Source organism: Pararge aegeria, chromosome 20, assembly GCF_905163445.1.
Source record: "Pararge aegeria chromosome 20, ilParAegt1.1, whole genome shotgun sequence".
In the NCBI taxonomy this organism is placed as follows: domain Eukaryota; kingdom Metazoa; phylum Arthropoda; class Insecta; order Lepidoptera; family Nymphalidae; genus Pararge; species Pararge aegeria.
In genome coordinates, this window is record NC_053199.1 from 8,086,602 (window position 1) to 8,102,932 (window position 16,331).

Sequence of the window (16,331 nt, forward strand, 5' to 3'; positions counted from 1 at the left end):
TGGGTGTTTATCTTTCGTATATTATAAGTATTTATGTACATTTTTCATAAAAATATTCATCAGTCATCATGTACCCACAACACAAGCCACGCTTACTTTGGGGCTAGATGGCGCCAAAGTAAGTATTTATTTATATTACAAGGACCCTAAGTCGATAATTTTGGTTGTGCAAACTACGCGGGTGTTTGAGCGCCATAGATTTACTCGAACTAAATAAAATTTTCATATTTTAAACTGTGTATCCAGTTAAAGTGCTGTAAAGGGCAAAGTTACCTGCAAGTACTCTCATAATATTCTATGCCTAACAACAATGAATGAAAAGAAACATTTGATTTTAAAATAAGAAGCATTATATAAGATAGATATATGGCTCTGCAGACGCTTTTTCCAGCTCGAGTAAACACTAATATTTGTATAGCACAAAGTATTTACAGGACTCGCGGACAAAGCAGCCCGTTAACGCTTTTGCTTATGGATAGCTTTACAAATACAATTATTTTAGCCTGAAATCTTACTATATCGGAAATTCTGAAATGAAATATGTTTGTATTTCTATACATAATTTATTACTCGCTGCGAATGTACCTTTTTTAAGAAATTTACGTTTGTAAAAAATTAATGTTAATTGTCTCGGATACATTTAAATATTACCATCATCGTGCAAATAGAAAAACATTCTAGGTGTTAGTGGCAACATTAAGCGCTCCTATATCGCAGAAACAACTTCGCCGTCGTGCCCCGCTTGTGTTCCCTTCACACATTTAATGCCATATTAACAGTCTGCACGCGAATCACAACTGCCGTTTTACGTTCTGCAATAACACTTAGAAGCTATTAAATTAGGGCGATATTATGTGTTTATGTCACATTCGTAAAGATTTATTCGGTGTTTGTTCATTTCTTTTATAGCAATTTAAATGGTTTAAAAATCCGTAAATAATAACATTAAAAATACCAGCCTCTACCACATGGTTCGCCTTGTTCGTCAGCGTAGTACATTTTCCCTATGCTAAGTTTCTTCGTTATTCTACACAATATACCCCGACCTACCGCGTCGCATTATTGTGGTATTACTTTATTTTTGCTTAGAATTCTTTCTGATTTTGCTTTGTAACTTCTTATAATCCTTAAATCCGATAAGTATATACTTAGAATAGCATTCAAAAAAACCACCTTTTTTGGCTTTGGCAGCAGTAAGTGTATATAGATTTTTATCTTAAAAGAACTTTTTTATTATATTACTTATTTTTGGGAATAAAGGCGATAAACCTTAATGTATAAAGAAGCCTAAATACTTTTGATGACCAAGTTTAATGAACTAATACTTATTGTGTATCTTAACCTTACTAAGCGTTATTCGACTCATTTATACTTACCTACCTACTTTTTGTACGCATTCATCGACTAAGTACACAGCTGTGTAACTGTCAATGGGTTAGGTCGACCCACGACCTTTACAGTCTTTGTGTCGGCCTTATGGTTTATTCTCAGTAACGTATTATTTTCTCATTTTGGTAAAATTACTTTCACTTCTGCGATCAATCTTAACAGGACGCCTTGGCACATTACTCACATATTATTTTTGGTTTCTATAGTGTTAGTAAAGCTTATTTTTTTAGAAGGACAAATAGGTTGTTAAGTCACATAATTTGTTATAAGAGTGGATATGAAACGGTTTAAAGATGATCTTACTGCACACGACCATGCAACATTCCAAAAATTAAATATTCAAGAAAAAAAACAACTTTAAATGATTAATTTCGTTATATTAAAATAAAGTGATAATAACAAAATAGTAGCCTCACAGACGATCGATTAGAAAGATATATTTTTCTGTATTTTGCACCGCAACAGATAGTCGCCGGATTTTAACCCAACACCTTGCTTTCTGGCTCGTTGGTCTCTTGAATTACATTAATGACATAAAGCTCTTTAAATAATGACATTGTTATAAGATAAGTAATTAATTAATTGTTTTGCAATTTAGATTGTAATAAGAATGGGTTCTGGTCCGAAATAGTAAGAACAATACAGAAAAATCCATTCGAGCTAAAAATACAACATCTCAAACTGAATACAGAATGATGAAGAGCGTGTTTTGATTGATACCATGAATAAATGAAACGAAAACACATGTACGTGTTTTGAATTGAAACGGGCTTGGAGCTTGGAGAGAGTTTAACAAAAACAAAACAATGGATTACAATTATTGTAAGCTTGAATACACAGTTTAAGGGAAGGAAGATGTATTTCAACAGCATTTTTCTTAAGCCTATTATTCGTTCGGTGCTTATAACACCAAATTTTCTTCTTCTATTTAAGCTGGTTTTTTTCGTCAAAGATGTCTTGGATGGATAATAGACTATAAGCTTGTAATTTTTTTTATAAAATTACGTTATAAGATACTAGTGCTTGACTGAGATCTCATTGCTGGTACGTAACGTTACAGACTACTTAGTATTACAGAAGATAACAACGATATAATTGTCGGCTGAAGCTTCACACTTCAGCAAAAGGCCAATTTTAAACTGAAAAACTCCTTAATTGAACTAATTTGAGCATAAGAGCCTTTATATATTCAGCATTAAAATATACAATATTTTTTAATAAATAAAATATAACTTGCTATAAAGGAAAACATCGTGAAGAATCCTGCCTACATCAGAGCTCTCCATAATATTCAAAGGAGTATATAGCCATATTACAGGGCTCAAACCTTATCATCCTTGTTCACTAGGCATGAATTTTGTTTAGCACATGCCTATTAGTTATTTGAAAAAAAAACATTACAGACGATAACTAAACTAAAGATTCGGAAATATATCTAAATGAACACATTAAACACACGATCACGGAATTCAAGACATAGTATTTACTTTACGCCGTGCAGTCGCGTAAAACCAAAAGAAGCCACAAAAACATTATTTGCTTGCAATTTTAATAGCGGTATTCGTATCGTAGTTTCAGTGTCGTGGCGTATAGTTATTCAAGTTGCGCTTTGATGCCAACTTGGAAATTCTAAAGTTAGCGTGTTGTTTATCACCATAACCACAATTTAGTAAACTTGTATAGTTAATCTAAACATATACACTACACAAGTGCATTAGCCATGTTTTGATTAACCATACAAGGCGCTCTTGCAGGAAATGTCGTCAACCATTAGTTTGTTGCATACTAGCTGTTGCCCGCGACTTCGTCTGCGTTTGGTTATGTTTTTTGATGTGGCATTAAATTTAGTTGTTGTTCTAAAAAAAAATAAAGTATTTAGTATCGCTAGGCCTTAAATGAGGGGTTTGCTGCTGTCCGCTGAGGAGTTCTGTCCTGTATCTCCAACCCCAGTTTTTGCAAAATTAAACGCATATTATAACCTCTATGGTACAAAAATAATTATTTAAATCGGTTATAACTTGTCGGAGTTATGGTGTAAAATCGTCAAACACTTTCATCCCCTCTCCCAAAGGAACCGAGCTTAATGTCGGGATACAAAGTATATTACTTCTGACACTTCCATGAATATGTGTACAAAGTTTCATGGAGATCGGTTTCGTAGTTTTTGCGTGAAAGCGTAACAAACAAACTTACATTGACATTTATAATATTGGTAGGGATAGGGATAGGGAGTAGGGATGTTATAACAGTGGAAAGCGCTACTTCACAATCTCATTGTATGATACGTTTGTAAGGAAGTAAAACAAATAATAGTTGTCAAATATGAATATCATTTGTATACATCAGATTATACCTATTCCTGGATCCATCTTCGTCATCTTCATCATTCGTGAGCTGGTATGCTCAGGTTGTGTCACAGGTAGTGGACAGACAGGTTGTGACTGACGCGCCGCGGACGAAAGTAGGTATAGCTGTTGCTGCTAGAAGCCCGCGCGCTTTTGAAATTATTTTGTCTAAGCTGTTAATAAGTAGCAAAAAGTAGGTACTAATTAAAATCGTTTATTAGTAAGCTACCATCAAATTATTATTTATTGCCTCTGCACTGTTTGTAGTTTTTTTCTCGTACAGTGGCACCTTAGTCTGTATGTAAAATGTGTGAACAGAAATACATTTATTCTACTACGATGGTTTATAATTTTTGTTAGAATCATCATTATCACACCATTACCGGTCCACGACAGGGTCTACAGGGGGTCATTACAGGGGTCTCCTACCACAATGAGAACGGTTTAGGCCTTAATCCTCTAAGCTGGCAATTAAATTCTTTTTTATTTATTTATTCATTAATTTCCCTAATTTTAATGCTGAATTTAATGAAATTTAATTAATAAAAAAAGATAATTCGAAAGACCCTCGAACATATAGACAACATTGTACAATAGAATGCACAAATTTATTGCATCAATCTAAATTAATTTATTCTACATACAAATTTAAATTATAATAATTTCACTTACGTTACGTTATTTATATTTAGGATCTTAGAGTTTTAATAATATTCAATAATTATATATAGTTATGCGTTTGCTATTGAAGTTTTTTCGGTACGATTATGGTAGCGGTCGCCACTTTGGCGAAAGCCAGGCCGGGTACTAATAACAGCAGTGTATTATACCGAGACCACAGTTCAGTCATTAAAATTCAAGAGGTAGGTAATAAAATAATTGCACTTCAGAGTTATCCCAAAAGAAACCGGTATTCATCCGGGATAAACACTCTATTTTTTTTTGTTATTTATATATAACTGAATCACTATCCTATGTTTACAGGTTCATCTATTTTTTTTTTAGCAAATACTTCGCAAGAACCGAAAAGAACTTGCTTTAGTTATATAGCTTTTTTTAAGGAGAGTCTCTTTGAGGTTGAACATACGAGTAGGTTCCGCTGAATTTTTAAAGGACTTAGGTTCTAATGAATAGCAGAGGCAGGTTCTTGTGAAAGCTGTGAGCGAATTGTATGATTGTTAAACCGCTCTGTTATTATGTTCGTTCATTAATGTTTATTTCTTTAAAATTAATTAGGTTCAGTTATTGCCGCGTTGTTCTAGTTGTTATAGATTACTGAGAGCAAAGGTTGCTTAAAGATTCTCGAGTAAAACCAATAATTTTAAGGAAGGTATCTACCACAAAAAGCAATAATAGCCAAAACTTTGGAATATGGCACAGTCAAAGTCAAAATCAAAAATATTTAATAAAGTTGAAGTTATTTATTTAAGTACATAGGCGGCACATAGGCTGCACTTTTGATGCGTAAATTACATGAGAATTAGAGAATTAGAATGATGATGGCGATAACCATATTCGTAAACTTAAAACTAAAGCTACGAGGGTTCCAAACGCGTCCTGGTCTAAGAAGAGGCCCACTACAAACTTAGCCGGGTGTTTTTTTTTGTTATCACCATCTCACATTGTCATTTAAAATTATTAGCTTTTTTTATCGATTACGTAGTCCTTTAAACTATAATAGGACGAGTATATACGTAGTCCTTTATGCTATAATAGCTTACGTTTAATACAAACTTTGAACTTTTTAAGAGACATCTCCAAGATGTCAATGGGTAGTTTATTGTAGAATTGTATGCAATTTCCTTTAAACGAATTATAAATTTTATGTAACCTAGTATATTGCACTGTAAGTTTATTCTTACGTCTAAGGGTGCTCCCTCACCGGGAGCATTCACGTGTACTGTAACATTATAGATTCGTCTTTGAGCATTACATTACAATTCTACCTCCCTGACGCTCCCTCACCGGGAGCATTCACGTGTACTGTAACATTATAGATTCGTCTTTGAGCATTACATTACAATTCTACCTCCCTGACTGACGAGTATTTGCGTGTAATGTAATATTGATTCGACTTTGAGCATTTTCAGCATTTCATAGCAAGATGTCAGACGAAGCGGTCGTTGTGCTGAGTGCGGCAATATTAATTCGACATTGTTATTTACGTAAAAAAAAAACACAGAAGAAACGATATTGGTGTCATGAATTATATCAAAACCGGCAAAATACAGGCGGTTTGGATATTTTAGAAAGAATCAACCGACCCATAAGTAAACTTAAAATGTTTTTAAGAATCTCTTCTTCGGATTTTGAACACTTAATAAATCTCATTGGACCATATGTTAAAAAAGAAGATACTAATTATAGACAAGCAATAACAGTGCAAGAAAGATTAGCTGTTACGTTACGATTTTACGCATCTGGTGATTCTTATTCAAGCTTGCAGGTTACTTTTAGAATGTCCAATCAGATTATAAGTTGTATTATCAAAGAAGTGAGTGAAGCTATAATTGGATGTTTAAAAGAAAATATACTGGTGAGTTTATTAATCTAGTTTATTAATCAATCAGATCTCCAAATTCACGCATAAACCCCTCACTTTCTTGGCTATTAATACTGGCTTCAGGCGAAGAAAGTTGGGCGTCTGCAGTGGATGGAACTGCTGCTGGTGAGGGTGTACTTTGGAGGCCTGATGGTCCAGCATGGTTTGATTCATTACGCGAAAGTTGAGAATCAGGAGTCCAATATCCATGTTGCTGGTACATGTACTCATATTCACCGCGATCGGCACTAAACAAGATATTGGAAATGTGGTGCTGTACACAGGCCCTAGTATTTTGAGAGTACGTCTTGAGTTTTTCAGTAATAAATTTCCCAAAAGTAGTGCATTCATCCGATTTAGCAGAAGTAAAGTCTTGCAAAATTTGGAAAGTCGAGTGCATTATTTCATCACTTCCATCCACCTTCGCTTTTTTCCGTTGTGGTGCATCAGGATTTTCAGGTGGCTTGTTGCGAGTCTCCTGCAAGTCTTGTGTCCCAGGTTCACAAGGAATCTAAAACAAGGTTTTTTTTTTCAGTTACCTAGCATACCAGATGGTTGGCTAAATTTGGCTGAAAACTTCAATAACCAGTGGAATTTCCCTCATTGTGTCGGCGCTATAGATGGCAAACATGTAGTCCTGCAAGCCCCATACAGAAGTGGAAGCGATTACTATAATTTTAAAGGTTTTTTTAGTATAGTTCTATTTGCGGCTGTGGATTCAAATTACAATATAATATATATAAACTGTGGCTGTCAAGGGAGAATCTCTGATGGAGGAGTATTTAATAATTGTAATTTGTATACTAAAATGCAGAATAAATCTTTGAATCTACCACAGCCAAGAGCATTGCCGATGCGGAACAAAGAAATTCCTTATTATTTTATTGGGGATGAAGCTTTCGCATTATCAGAAAATATAATGAAAGTGTATTCAGGACATCATCGTAAAGGAACAAAGGAGAGAATTTATAATTACAGACTTTGTAGAGCACGGAGAGTAGTCGAAAATGTGTTTGGCATTATGTCAGCAGTTTTCCGAGTGTTGCGGAAACCCATGTTATTGCAACCAGAAAATGCTACTTTAGTAGTTAATGCCATAGCACACCTACATAACTTCTTACGAAGAAATCGGCGAAGTAGGGATTTGTACACACCTCCGGGATCTTTTGACAGGGACAATTTAGGAGTAATCACACCAGGATCTTGGAGGGCTGATACCGAAGAAAATGCTGGTTTAATGGATTTGGATGAACAACAAGAAGCAGCACAAATAGTTCCTCAAGAGATACGTGAAGAAATTAGTAATTATTGTTCGCAAGAAGGAGCAGTACCATGGCAAAACGAATATGCTTAATGTTTATTAATGTCCTGCTTTATTTAGCCTTGATAGGTTAAAAAATATTTAAAACCTGTGTAAACAGATATTAAATGTAATATACATAATATACTAACTGAATCTGTTGTCTTCCGTGGTTCATATCTGTCCAGTATAAATGATAAAGCTGCATATGCGAACCAGGTACTAGTATATACTTCTTCTGCACCTGAAATATAGATTATGTAATATGTACTGAATTGAATAAATTAATAAATAAATAAATAAATAAATAAATGGTGAAGGCACCTATAGTCCACTTGTTTAGGTATGCGGATGCCCAGTTTTGAAGTGTAATCAACATTGATCAAGATCATTTCTAATCAAGTTTACATTTTTTCTAAACAAATGGCCTATAGTGAAGGTATCATCAACAAACAAAACATGCCCTAGGTACACACGAGTCGTGTGGAATGTGACCTCTCCGCCACTCACACTCACCCCTTGCTTGTCACAGTTATTGTCATGACTAAAGTAGATGTAGGTACATAAATAAAATATGTTACCCACCTTTTCCGGTTCCTGAAGCACTTTTTTTCATTTTGCTCTTTTCTCTTCTAAGAGATGCTAACAGGCTTGTGATTTTCTTTTGACATTCTTCTACGGTTATTCCAAATTGATCCGATAATTTCACCCAACCGTCTTGTTTTATTATTTTATTAAAGTGTTGAGGATGCTTAGGGTCCCATAATTCCCTGATTTCCCTATATTTTTCTATGAATAATAGAGTCTTCTCTTTGTCCCAAGCCATTACTTAAATTTACAACTGTCCGTGACGCCAAAAAAATCTCCGAAGCGTCAGAAACACTTTATGACAACGTGCGTTCACTTCACTGTCACGTAGGCTACTGAGCGGGCGGGCGGGGGGCTAGGGGCAGTGAAGCCCCCCGCCCGCCCGCTGAAGCTGTGAAGCGCATTGATGTTACAAGTTGTATCAAGATATTACACATTGTATCAATACAAGGTGCGCATTGTAATGCTCGGTTCTCCTCCTTCACTGATGTATGCCCGTTTTGTATCATTACAAGGTGCGCATTGTAATGCTCGGTTCTCCTCCTTCACTGATGTAATGCTCAAATCTGTAACGTTACATAACACGCGAATGCTCCCGGTGAGGGAGCACCCTAATGTTTAAATTATTGCAATCATATATTTTCTTAAATTTAAAAGTGTTGCAATGCATAGCCCACCCCTACAGTGGCGTGCAGTCCATACATTTGTAAAAGCACTGCCTACCCCAATTTTTTTTTTTAATTACTTTTACAGTAGGACGATTTTTCAATTTTATGCCATCTTCTTGCTTTACGCCTACCCTGGTCATAAACTATATGCCACCCCCTGCGCCACCGCTGACCCCTTTACCTCAAAAAATAAGTTAATACGTTCACAGTAATACAACAGTTAAAGCCCGCTAATACAAATTAGTTTAGCGTAGTACTTAACACGCTGGTCTAAAATGAGTTGTTCTACAATACGCTTTTGGTATGCTCTACAATCTTTTCTTAAACGAGGGAGTAGTGCCAAGTATTGGATCATTATAGATAAATAATAAATAAATATACTACGACATATCGCCATCTAGCCCCAAAGTAAGCGTAGCTTGTGTTATGGGTACTAAGACGACTGATTAATATTTTCATGAATAATATACATAAATACTTAGAATATACATATAAACACCCAGACACTGAAAAACATTCATCACACAAACAGTAGTGGGAATCGAACCCACGGCCTTGGGCTCAGAAAGCAGGGTCACTGCAAACTGCGCAAATCGGCCGTCAACTCATTACTAGGTTGAAGGTCAAATAAGGTTTAGTAACGTATTACGAAAAGTTTGTAAGCTTGTCTGTTCTTTTGCAAGTGAGCCCTTTACTGGTGGTAAGTTAATAATACATTCTAAGATGGTAGCGGGCTGACTCTTTAAGGAGTGTGGCAGTTATATTAAACTTATTCTTTGTTTAAAATCGTACCGGAACGCTAAATCTGTAAGCGGCATGTTTTGTCGGTCGGGTGTTCTTAATAAGCAAAATAGTATAACTAAATATCTGTGCGTAACGTAGTTACGTGGTTTAATTAGCTATTCAATTAACGGCCTAGTCATTTAACTAAACGGTGCCATTCGATCAACGACCTAGATAACGATCCCACGCACGTATTCAATACAATATTTAACGTTTTGATAGAAGTCTATTTGAGGCATACCGAGTACGTTTTATTGAGTTTATATAAACTGTAATTTATTCATACCTTTATTTTTCAGTGATTGTATTTTAAATGGAAATTATCATTGTATACTTTTATTTTTATTTTTAATTTTAGTTTGTTTATAAAATTATATAGTTTGAATCTCATGTTTAAAAAAAATGAGTATCGTAAATATGTTGTGCTTAAGAAGTGAAGCTATAAAAGACTTATCTGTGGGGATCTTAATCAGGTGGGGTTTTTTGCGGTTGTACTTCTTTTGTAGGTTTGCAATAATTTCTGTAGTAAATAATCAAACTTATGAAACTTACAAATGTGTTACTGTCTCATGAATAATTATTTAATTAAATGTGAACAATAAATTAAAAAAATAATTACTAACAGATTTTTAACATGATAATAAGAATTATTCGTATTTAAATTTGACTCACTAGGAATATTAATTGATTGAAAATTTGTAACGATAATGTTCAGATATTAAGTTCCTTGTATAAATACGGGTATTTTTTGTTATTAAAGTAGGTATCTAGGAGTAAGCTCCAGCACTCCCTTGCCATATTCATATAATATCTCCCTAAATAGCTTTGAATACAAACTCTACGATTTCTCATAGTAGCTCTTACGTTTGAGACACAGTAATCTTTTGATCATGTAAAAGCTACCGCACAAAATCCTTTTCCTTTCTAGACATCCCATCATATTCATGTAGCAAATGCTGCATATTCGCTAATAATACCATCATCTTCATATGCATACCCATTTAAATAACATGCCGGCAGTGCCATATTGTACTTTAATGGCCGCTAATGTTTGTTGTTGTTATTCAGATTATGCATTTTCTTTAATTAAAAATATATTATGCAGATTGTGTTCTTCGATTTGGGGTGCCTTTTTTAAAAATTAATTTTTACATCTCTCCCTGAAGGTACCCTGTCTTCTTTTCCGTACCCCTGGCATTACCTTTATGCAGAATGGCATGAAAGCGTGAAAAATAAACGAATTCTCATTCGCATTAATAATATTAGGATTTTATTTTTATGGAATTTCTACTTCCAACGTTTACGGTAGTACGGTTTAGGTAGTAATATTTAACGACTTGGGCTTGTGACATTTGATTCCCTCAACATACAAAAACTTCCTAACTATTACTAAGCTACATATGTTTAGTACTGGCTGAGCCCTGCGGCGGGACCCGTGCAAGTAACGGGATGCGACGTCCTGCTGCATTGGCAACAACACTTCCCAATAGAATACCTACCTAACGTCAAAATTATCTTAATCGTACTTCTCTACTAATCTACTTCGTATCTGTAAAAAATGAATGCAAATAATAAGCTTAAACCACAGTTTAGTAGCAGCACCCAAATCTATAATTTAAAATGTTCAAAAATGAACTGTATAATCTTGCGAGTTATGATATTATGTGACCAAAGCCTTAGTGGCAGAACATAACTTTAGTTCCTCAGTTTCTTATTGGAAAACTTTTCCACATTATTAGTCTGTACTCCTGATAAGCGAACTATAAGCATAACCAAACTTTAATACCGCAGAAATATTTCGTAGTTAAGATAAATTAATAGTGTTAAATTAACTAAATATATTATAATATATATGATTACCTACGTTTCGAAAGTCAAATTATTTATTGAAATGTTTTAGTCTCTCTTATTTAAAAGTAGTTATGATTGGTGCATTTAGAAATGTATTGATACTTCTTTTTTTATATTCATAGCGGGCAAACGTGCTTGTGGGTCACCTGATGTTAAGTGATCACCGCCGCCCATAAACATCTGCAGCACCAGAAGAGCCACCGATGCGTTGTCGGATTTTAGGGTGTTTTTTTATACGCCCCTTGAAACACTCTTATATATGTGGCTCTGGACTCATAAAAATTATCATCTCTTCGCGAATAGAAATCGCAAGGAATAAATTATATAACTCAAGGGGAAAGAATAAATTAAATAAGGCAAAGAAATAAATTAATCATATTTTAAACTATTTTATCTACATCAAGTACAAATTGGCTAAATATATAAAATTCAATTTAATAATTTTAGGCAGTCTATATACTTTAACACAATACAGATCGATAAAGCTCACTGGATTTATACCTACTCTCAGGTATATCATATTACGGTCCACGTACCGAATTCGATATAAGATACGAAATACGATCAGCGGTCCCGACTACCGATTCCTGCTTTCCGAATAATAAGCGAATGGAAATGACGTTTTATTTCAAGCCCCTTTGCATATGAGGAAGATAATATAAGAAACCCGATGTAGCAGTACATTGGAACGAATGTAATTTATTAGAGCTAACAGAGTTCGTAAAAATGTACTTAGGTTTCTAATATTTGTATTTCGATTTTTTTCCAGACGTGACTCTCTTAGATAGCTTGACTTATATTATCTTTGATCGTTATTTAATAAATACTAGCTTTACCTATTTCCAGTTTACAACTTCAATGCAGTTTTGAATCGTAACATCACTAATGTAAACTGGGTTTTGAATCCACTGTAATAGTTAACTATATCCAATCCAGATGTAGGCGTATCTCCTATGGTGTGCCGATAAGGGCTACATTCAGATGTAGGTGAACTGTTGTCAAATATACTTCCGCTGATGACGGGATATGATTGTGAGAGAACGAAGAAAATGAATTCCATGCCAAATTTTAACTCAGTCGAAGTTGAGCATTGGTTACTAATTATGTATCCGTAGGACCTAGAAAAATGTCTGGCCTGTAATCCAGACGTATTATTGCAGTGGTGATAGCGCATTGTGTAGGAGCTCGACTTCACTTTCGGGTGGTCGAGTTCAAATCCCAGCACGCAACTCTAACTTCTCTAAGTTATGTGCGTTTTAAGCAATTAAAATATTTTATTTGCTCTAACGATGAAGGAATACATCGTGAGGAAACCTGCATGTCTGAAAGTTCTCCATAATGATCTCAGAGGTGTGTGAAGTCCACCAATCCGCACTGGGCAAGCGTCGTGAACTACGACCGTAAACCCTTCTCATTGTGGGACGAGACCTATGCTCAGTAGTGGGCGGGTAATGGGTCGATGTGATGATGATGATGATTACAGTAAAGCGGTTGAGGTAGTGGCTCAACTGACATCCACATATTTCATAGGTAATTTGCACACTTTAGCCTTATCAACATGTCAAGATCAACCAATTTTTGTGTCTTAAAATGCCTCTATTATACCTTAACATATTGCAATTATATACGATTACATTATGAGTGCCAGTATAGCAAGAATAAACTCATTATTAAAACTTATTTTACTTTTCTTGGTTGACATACCAAGTCGCATTTATCCCAACGGTGCACAGTGGTATAGAACGATATCAAACTTTATAACCTAAACCTATAGTAATTATGAAAAAAAGAACATGAAATGTATCGTGGCTATTTTATTGTATCGAGGTTGAGATAATTAAACAAATGAATCCATAAGCTTTTACGTAATATGATTATTAAGGCAAATTGTTTTTATTCGATGAAAAATAAAGTTTCAGTTTCGAATAAACTCATGCATATGCATTAAGCGACAAACGGATAGCGCACATGTCTGCAAATTAAATAAACAGAATGCCACGCAAAAATAACTCGGCGGAAAACGAAGCTGTGATAAACTCTTTTATACAAAATGACTGACTGATTTTGTTGTTGTACTCGTAAGTAACTAATTTTAATTCAACAATAAATATATTAACATTTTTTTAAGGATGACATAAATCTTAACAAAGTACTGAATGTTTTATTTAAAATGATTTTTCTCAGATTAAATTTGTTATTTTCTTTCAGTTCGTACAAAATTGTGCTTTCTATTTATTTGACTCAATGCAAAACAAAACAGACAGAATTTCGTAAAACCATACCAATGTGTTGTATGTATGGCGTCAGTTGCGAGAAGATTTGCTATCTTAGAATAAACTACAATATGATAAAAATAAATAATTGTTCGAATAGACTACCTTTTTTAATTAAACCCTATAACAGTCCACTGCTGTCTTAAAGGCTCTTTACAAATCATCAGAACAAATTCTAATGTAATAAAATATATGTGGAATAAACTATAATACATTATGTGGTGACTTTCTCTGAAATACTGATACATAAAATTGTGAACACGTGTGGTACATTGCCAAGAATGTTGATTGACTCTGAAGTTGGGGTGGAAGTGGAAGTAATTTCGAGCGATTGTGCAGACATGCGTAGATCGAGGGCTCATTCTCTTTGATAAGTTTGTCATTGTGAATGTTACAAATTCAATGTGACTTAAAAACTTTCATCGTGCGTCTAAGTACTGTTGGAACTGAAGGTGTTACAAAGAGGAAAGTTTCGTAGGGCCGAGTAAGTTATTATTATACGACCTTGAACTGCAAAATATACGAATGTAATTATCACCAATATTATCACCAGTATGACTGCACAACACAGGGTTAATTTATAGTAACTGCAAATAATGACTCAATGAATATTGAATCGCTAATTAAGTAGTTCTTAAGGTTTCTATATATTTAATAAATTGTATTTTTTTACCTCGAAAGGAAAACCCATAGTTTATTGAAACTTATCATACTTCATAAAATAAGTCTTAATAACGACTGTCTGTTTGTCCTCTCATAGTTTGAGTTTCACAGACTTTAATGATGTTTTAAGTTTAATGAAGTTTTTTACTACGGTCGTTCTTTACCAAGTGAAAAAGTTTAATTGATGTTCATTCGTTTTTAGGGTTCCGTTACAAAGTCTGTCTCCACCTGTCACGATTGCCTTGAAATTTAGATGGTTATGGATAAAAGTTAAACATGATAACCGTAAAAAATAAAAAATACCTTTTTATTATAACATTATAGGAAAATAGCGATAATCGAAATTTTTAAAAACAACTTGTTCCACTTTGCAAATTAAGATGTAGGACATTAGACTTTATTTGTATAATCCAACACAGGTTTCTTTATTTTGCCAAGGTTTATCGTGAAAATCATTATTGTAAATGAAAATCATGTCTTTAAGGAACAACATTTAAAAAAATCAGAAATAACTCTTCACAAACAAACAAAGTGATGTGTGTGTAAATTTATTATCGCTAAGCGTTTCCGAACGGTGAAATAATTAATTATTTTTAATCAAATAACTATTAATACGTTCCTTCCAAGATAAGGAACTCACGGTGCAAGAGTCTTAATCGCTCTTGCCGGTTTGTTTTTCTCAACGGTAACGAAAGATAAAAGTAGAAAATGTTATTTACAATTCAAAGTGTATTTTGTTCAAGCACCATGATGTATTTCCTTTTTTTAGAATAAACAGCGAGTCAGCGAGTGAGCTGGTCCCCTGATGTTACGTGATTACTGCTGCTCATGAACTTTTACAGCACCAGAACAACAGACAATGTGCTGCTGGCTTGCTTAGGATTTATTTATAAACCAGTTTTGAAACTAAGTGGGTACTGCAGGAGGTTGTTGGTTTCACGGTAATGGCATATTGCTGATACGAACCATTTCGTATTCTTTAACAGTCTTCTGAAAAAGGTATGAATGCGTTGCCTTTTCATGTACCTATACAAATTTATCGGTGGTTTTGCGGTTTTCACTACTTTCTAAATCTTTTTGATTTCGTTTGAATAACTTATAATTTCCATATTTTTTGTGTAAAATAGGCGTTAATATAAATATTATTTTTGCTGAGAGACAGAAATTTAAACTGAATTCAGGGAATACTTAAAATAATCTACTTTGTACAAGTATTTTAATGTCGCGCTGGGACAAATACAACGAAATTAGCGATTGCACGAACGAATTCAAAATATCTCGTCTTAAGGATTGTAAACTAATTTTATCTCATTTTGAATTGCAACTTTCATCGTCATTTCTTAAACGTCGTCTACTGCTGGACATAGGCCTTTTGTAGACAGAACTAAATCCACGGCCCTGTGCCGCTTGTTTCCAGCGGCTCCCAGTGTCTTGTTTGATACCGATCAACGCTGCGTTTACCGGAGCGGGGTTGCCATTACAGCACCTTGGGATCCCGACGTCCATCAGTTCTCCGAGCTGTCTTACTTCAGCTTATTTGAAATAATTTGTGACGCAAACACGATGTGCTTATGAAACTCAATTGAAATTGAAATTATAAATTATCTTGTATTGATTTGATATGTTTCTTAAGATTTGCTACAGTAACGCTTATCGAGGCGTATGCCTCGTGATTATTGTATGAATACTTATATAAAAATCACTTTCTAAGCTGACGACTGCTTTCGAGGACTTGATCACGTTGTCGGATCCATCACAGAATTTCAGTCATTATAATGTTAGTGCCATTCCTTACGTTTTATATAAATTAAATAATTAAAATTCATTTATTTGAGGCTTCACCCAAAGGAATAAAGAACCAAATATTCAAAGTATGTGAAAAGTAAAAAAACATAAAATTGATGTTAAAGTTAAAATTACAATGAAAAA

General features: G+C 34.3%; 2 protein-coding genes across 2 annotated transcripts; one reads left to right on the top strand and one right to left on the bottom strand.

The window, feature by feature from the left end:
- Positions 1-5,601: 5,601 nt before the first annotated feature.
- Positions 5,602-7,730, top strand: LOC120632651 (protein ANTAGONIST OF LIKE HETEROCHROMATIN PROTEIN 1-like). Its single transcript, XM_039902599.1, has 2 exons — positions 5,602-6,270; positions 6,812-7,730. The coding sequence occupies exons 1-2, from the start codon at positions 5,839-5,841 to the stop codon at positions 7,628-7,630; spliced, it is 1,251 nt and encodes a 416-aa protein (XP_039758533.1). The 5' UTR covers positions 5,602-5,838; the 3' UTR covers positions 7,631-7,730.
- LOC120632652 lies at positions 6,269-8,427 on the bottom strand. The gene is made up of 3 exons (XM_039902600.1): positions 8,162-8,427; positions 7,729-7,820; positions 6,269-6,787 (listed from the first exon to the last, which is right to left on the bottom strand). Exons 1-3 carry the CDS (start codon positions 8,400-8,402, stop codon positions 6,293-6,295), a joined length of 828 nt encoding a protein of 275 aa, XP_039758534.1. The 5' UTR covers positions 8,403-8,427; the 3' UTR covers positions 6,269-6,292.
- Between the last annotated feature and the right edge of the window lie 7,904 nt (positions 8,428-16,331).

Excerpts from the sequence above, each read along its gene's own strand:
- LOC120632651 (XM_039902599.1), top strand. The coding sequence starts at position 5,839 with ATGTCAGACGAAGCGGTCGTTGTGCTGAGTGCGGCAATATTAATTCGA. Across the intron at positions 6,271-6,811 it reads GTTTAAAAGAAAATATACTG|TTACCTAGCATACCAGATGG; the intron begins GTGAGTTTATTA and ends TTTTTTTTTCAG.
- LOC120632652 (XM_039902600.1), bottom strand. The coding sequence starts at position 8,402 with ATGGCTTGGGACAAAGAGAAGACTCTATTATTCATAGAAAAATATAGG. Across the intron at positions 7,821-8,161 it reads TGCTTCAGGAACCGGAAAAG|GTGCAGAAGAAGTATATACT; the intron begins GTGGGTAACATA and ends TCTATATTTCAG. Across the intron at positions 6,788-7,728 it reads CACGGAAGACAACAGATTCA|ATTCCTTGTGAACCTGGGAC; the intron begins GTTAGTATATTA and ends ACCTTGTTTTAG.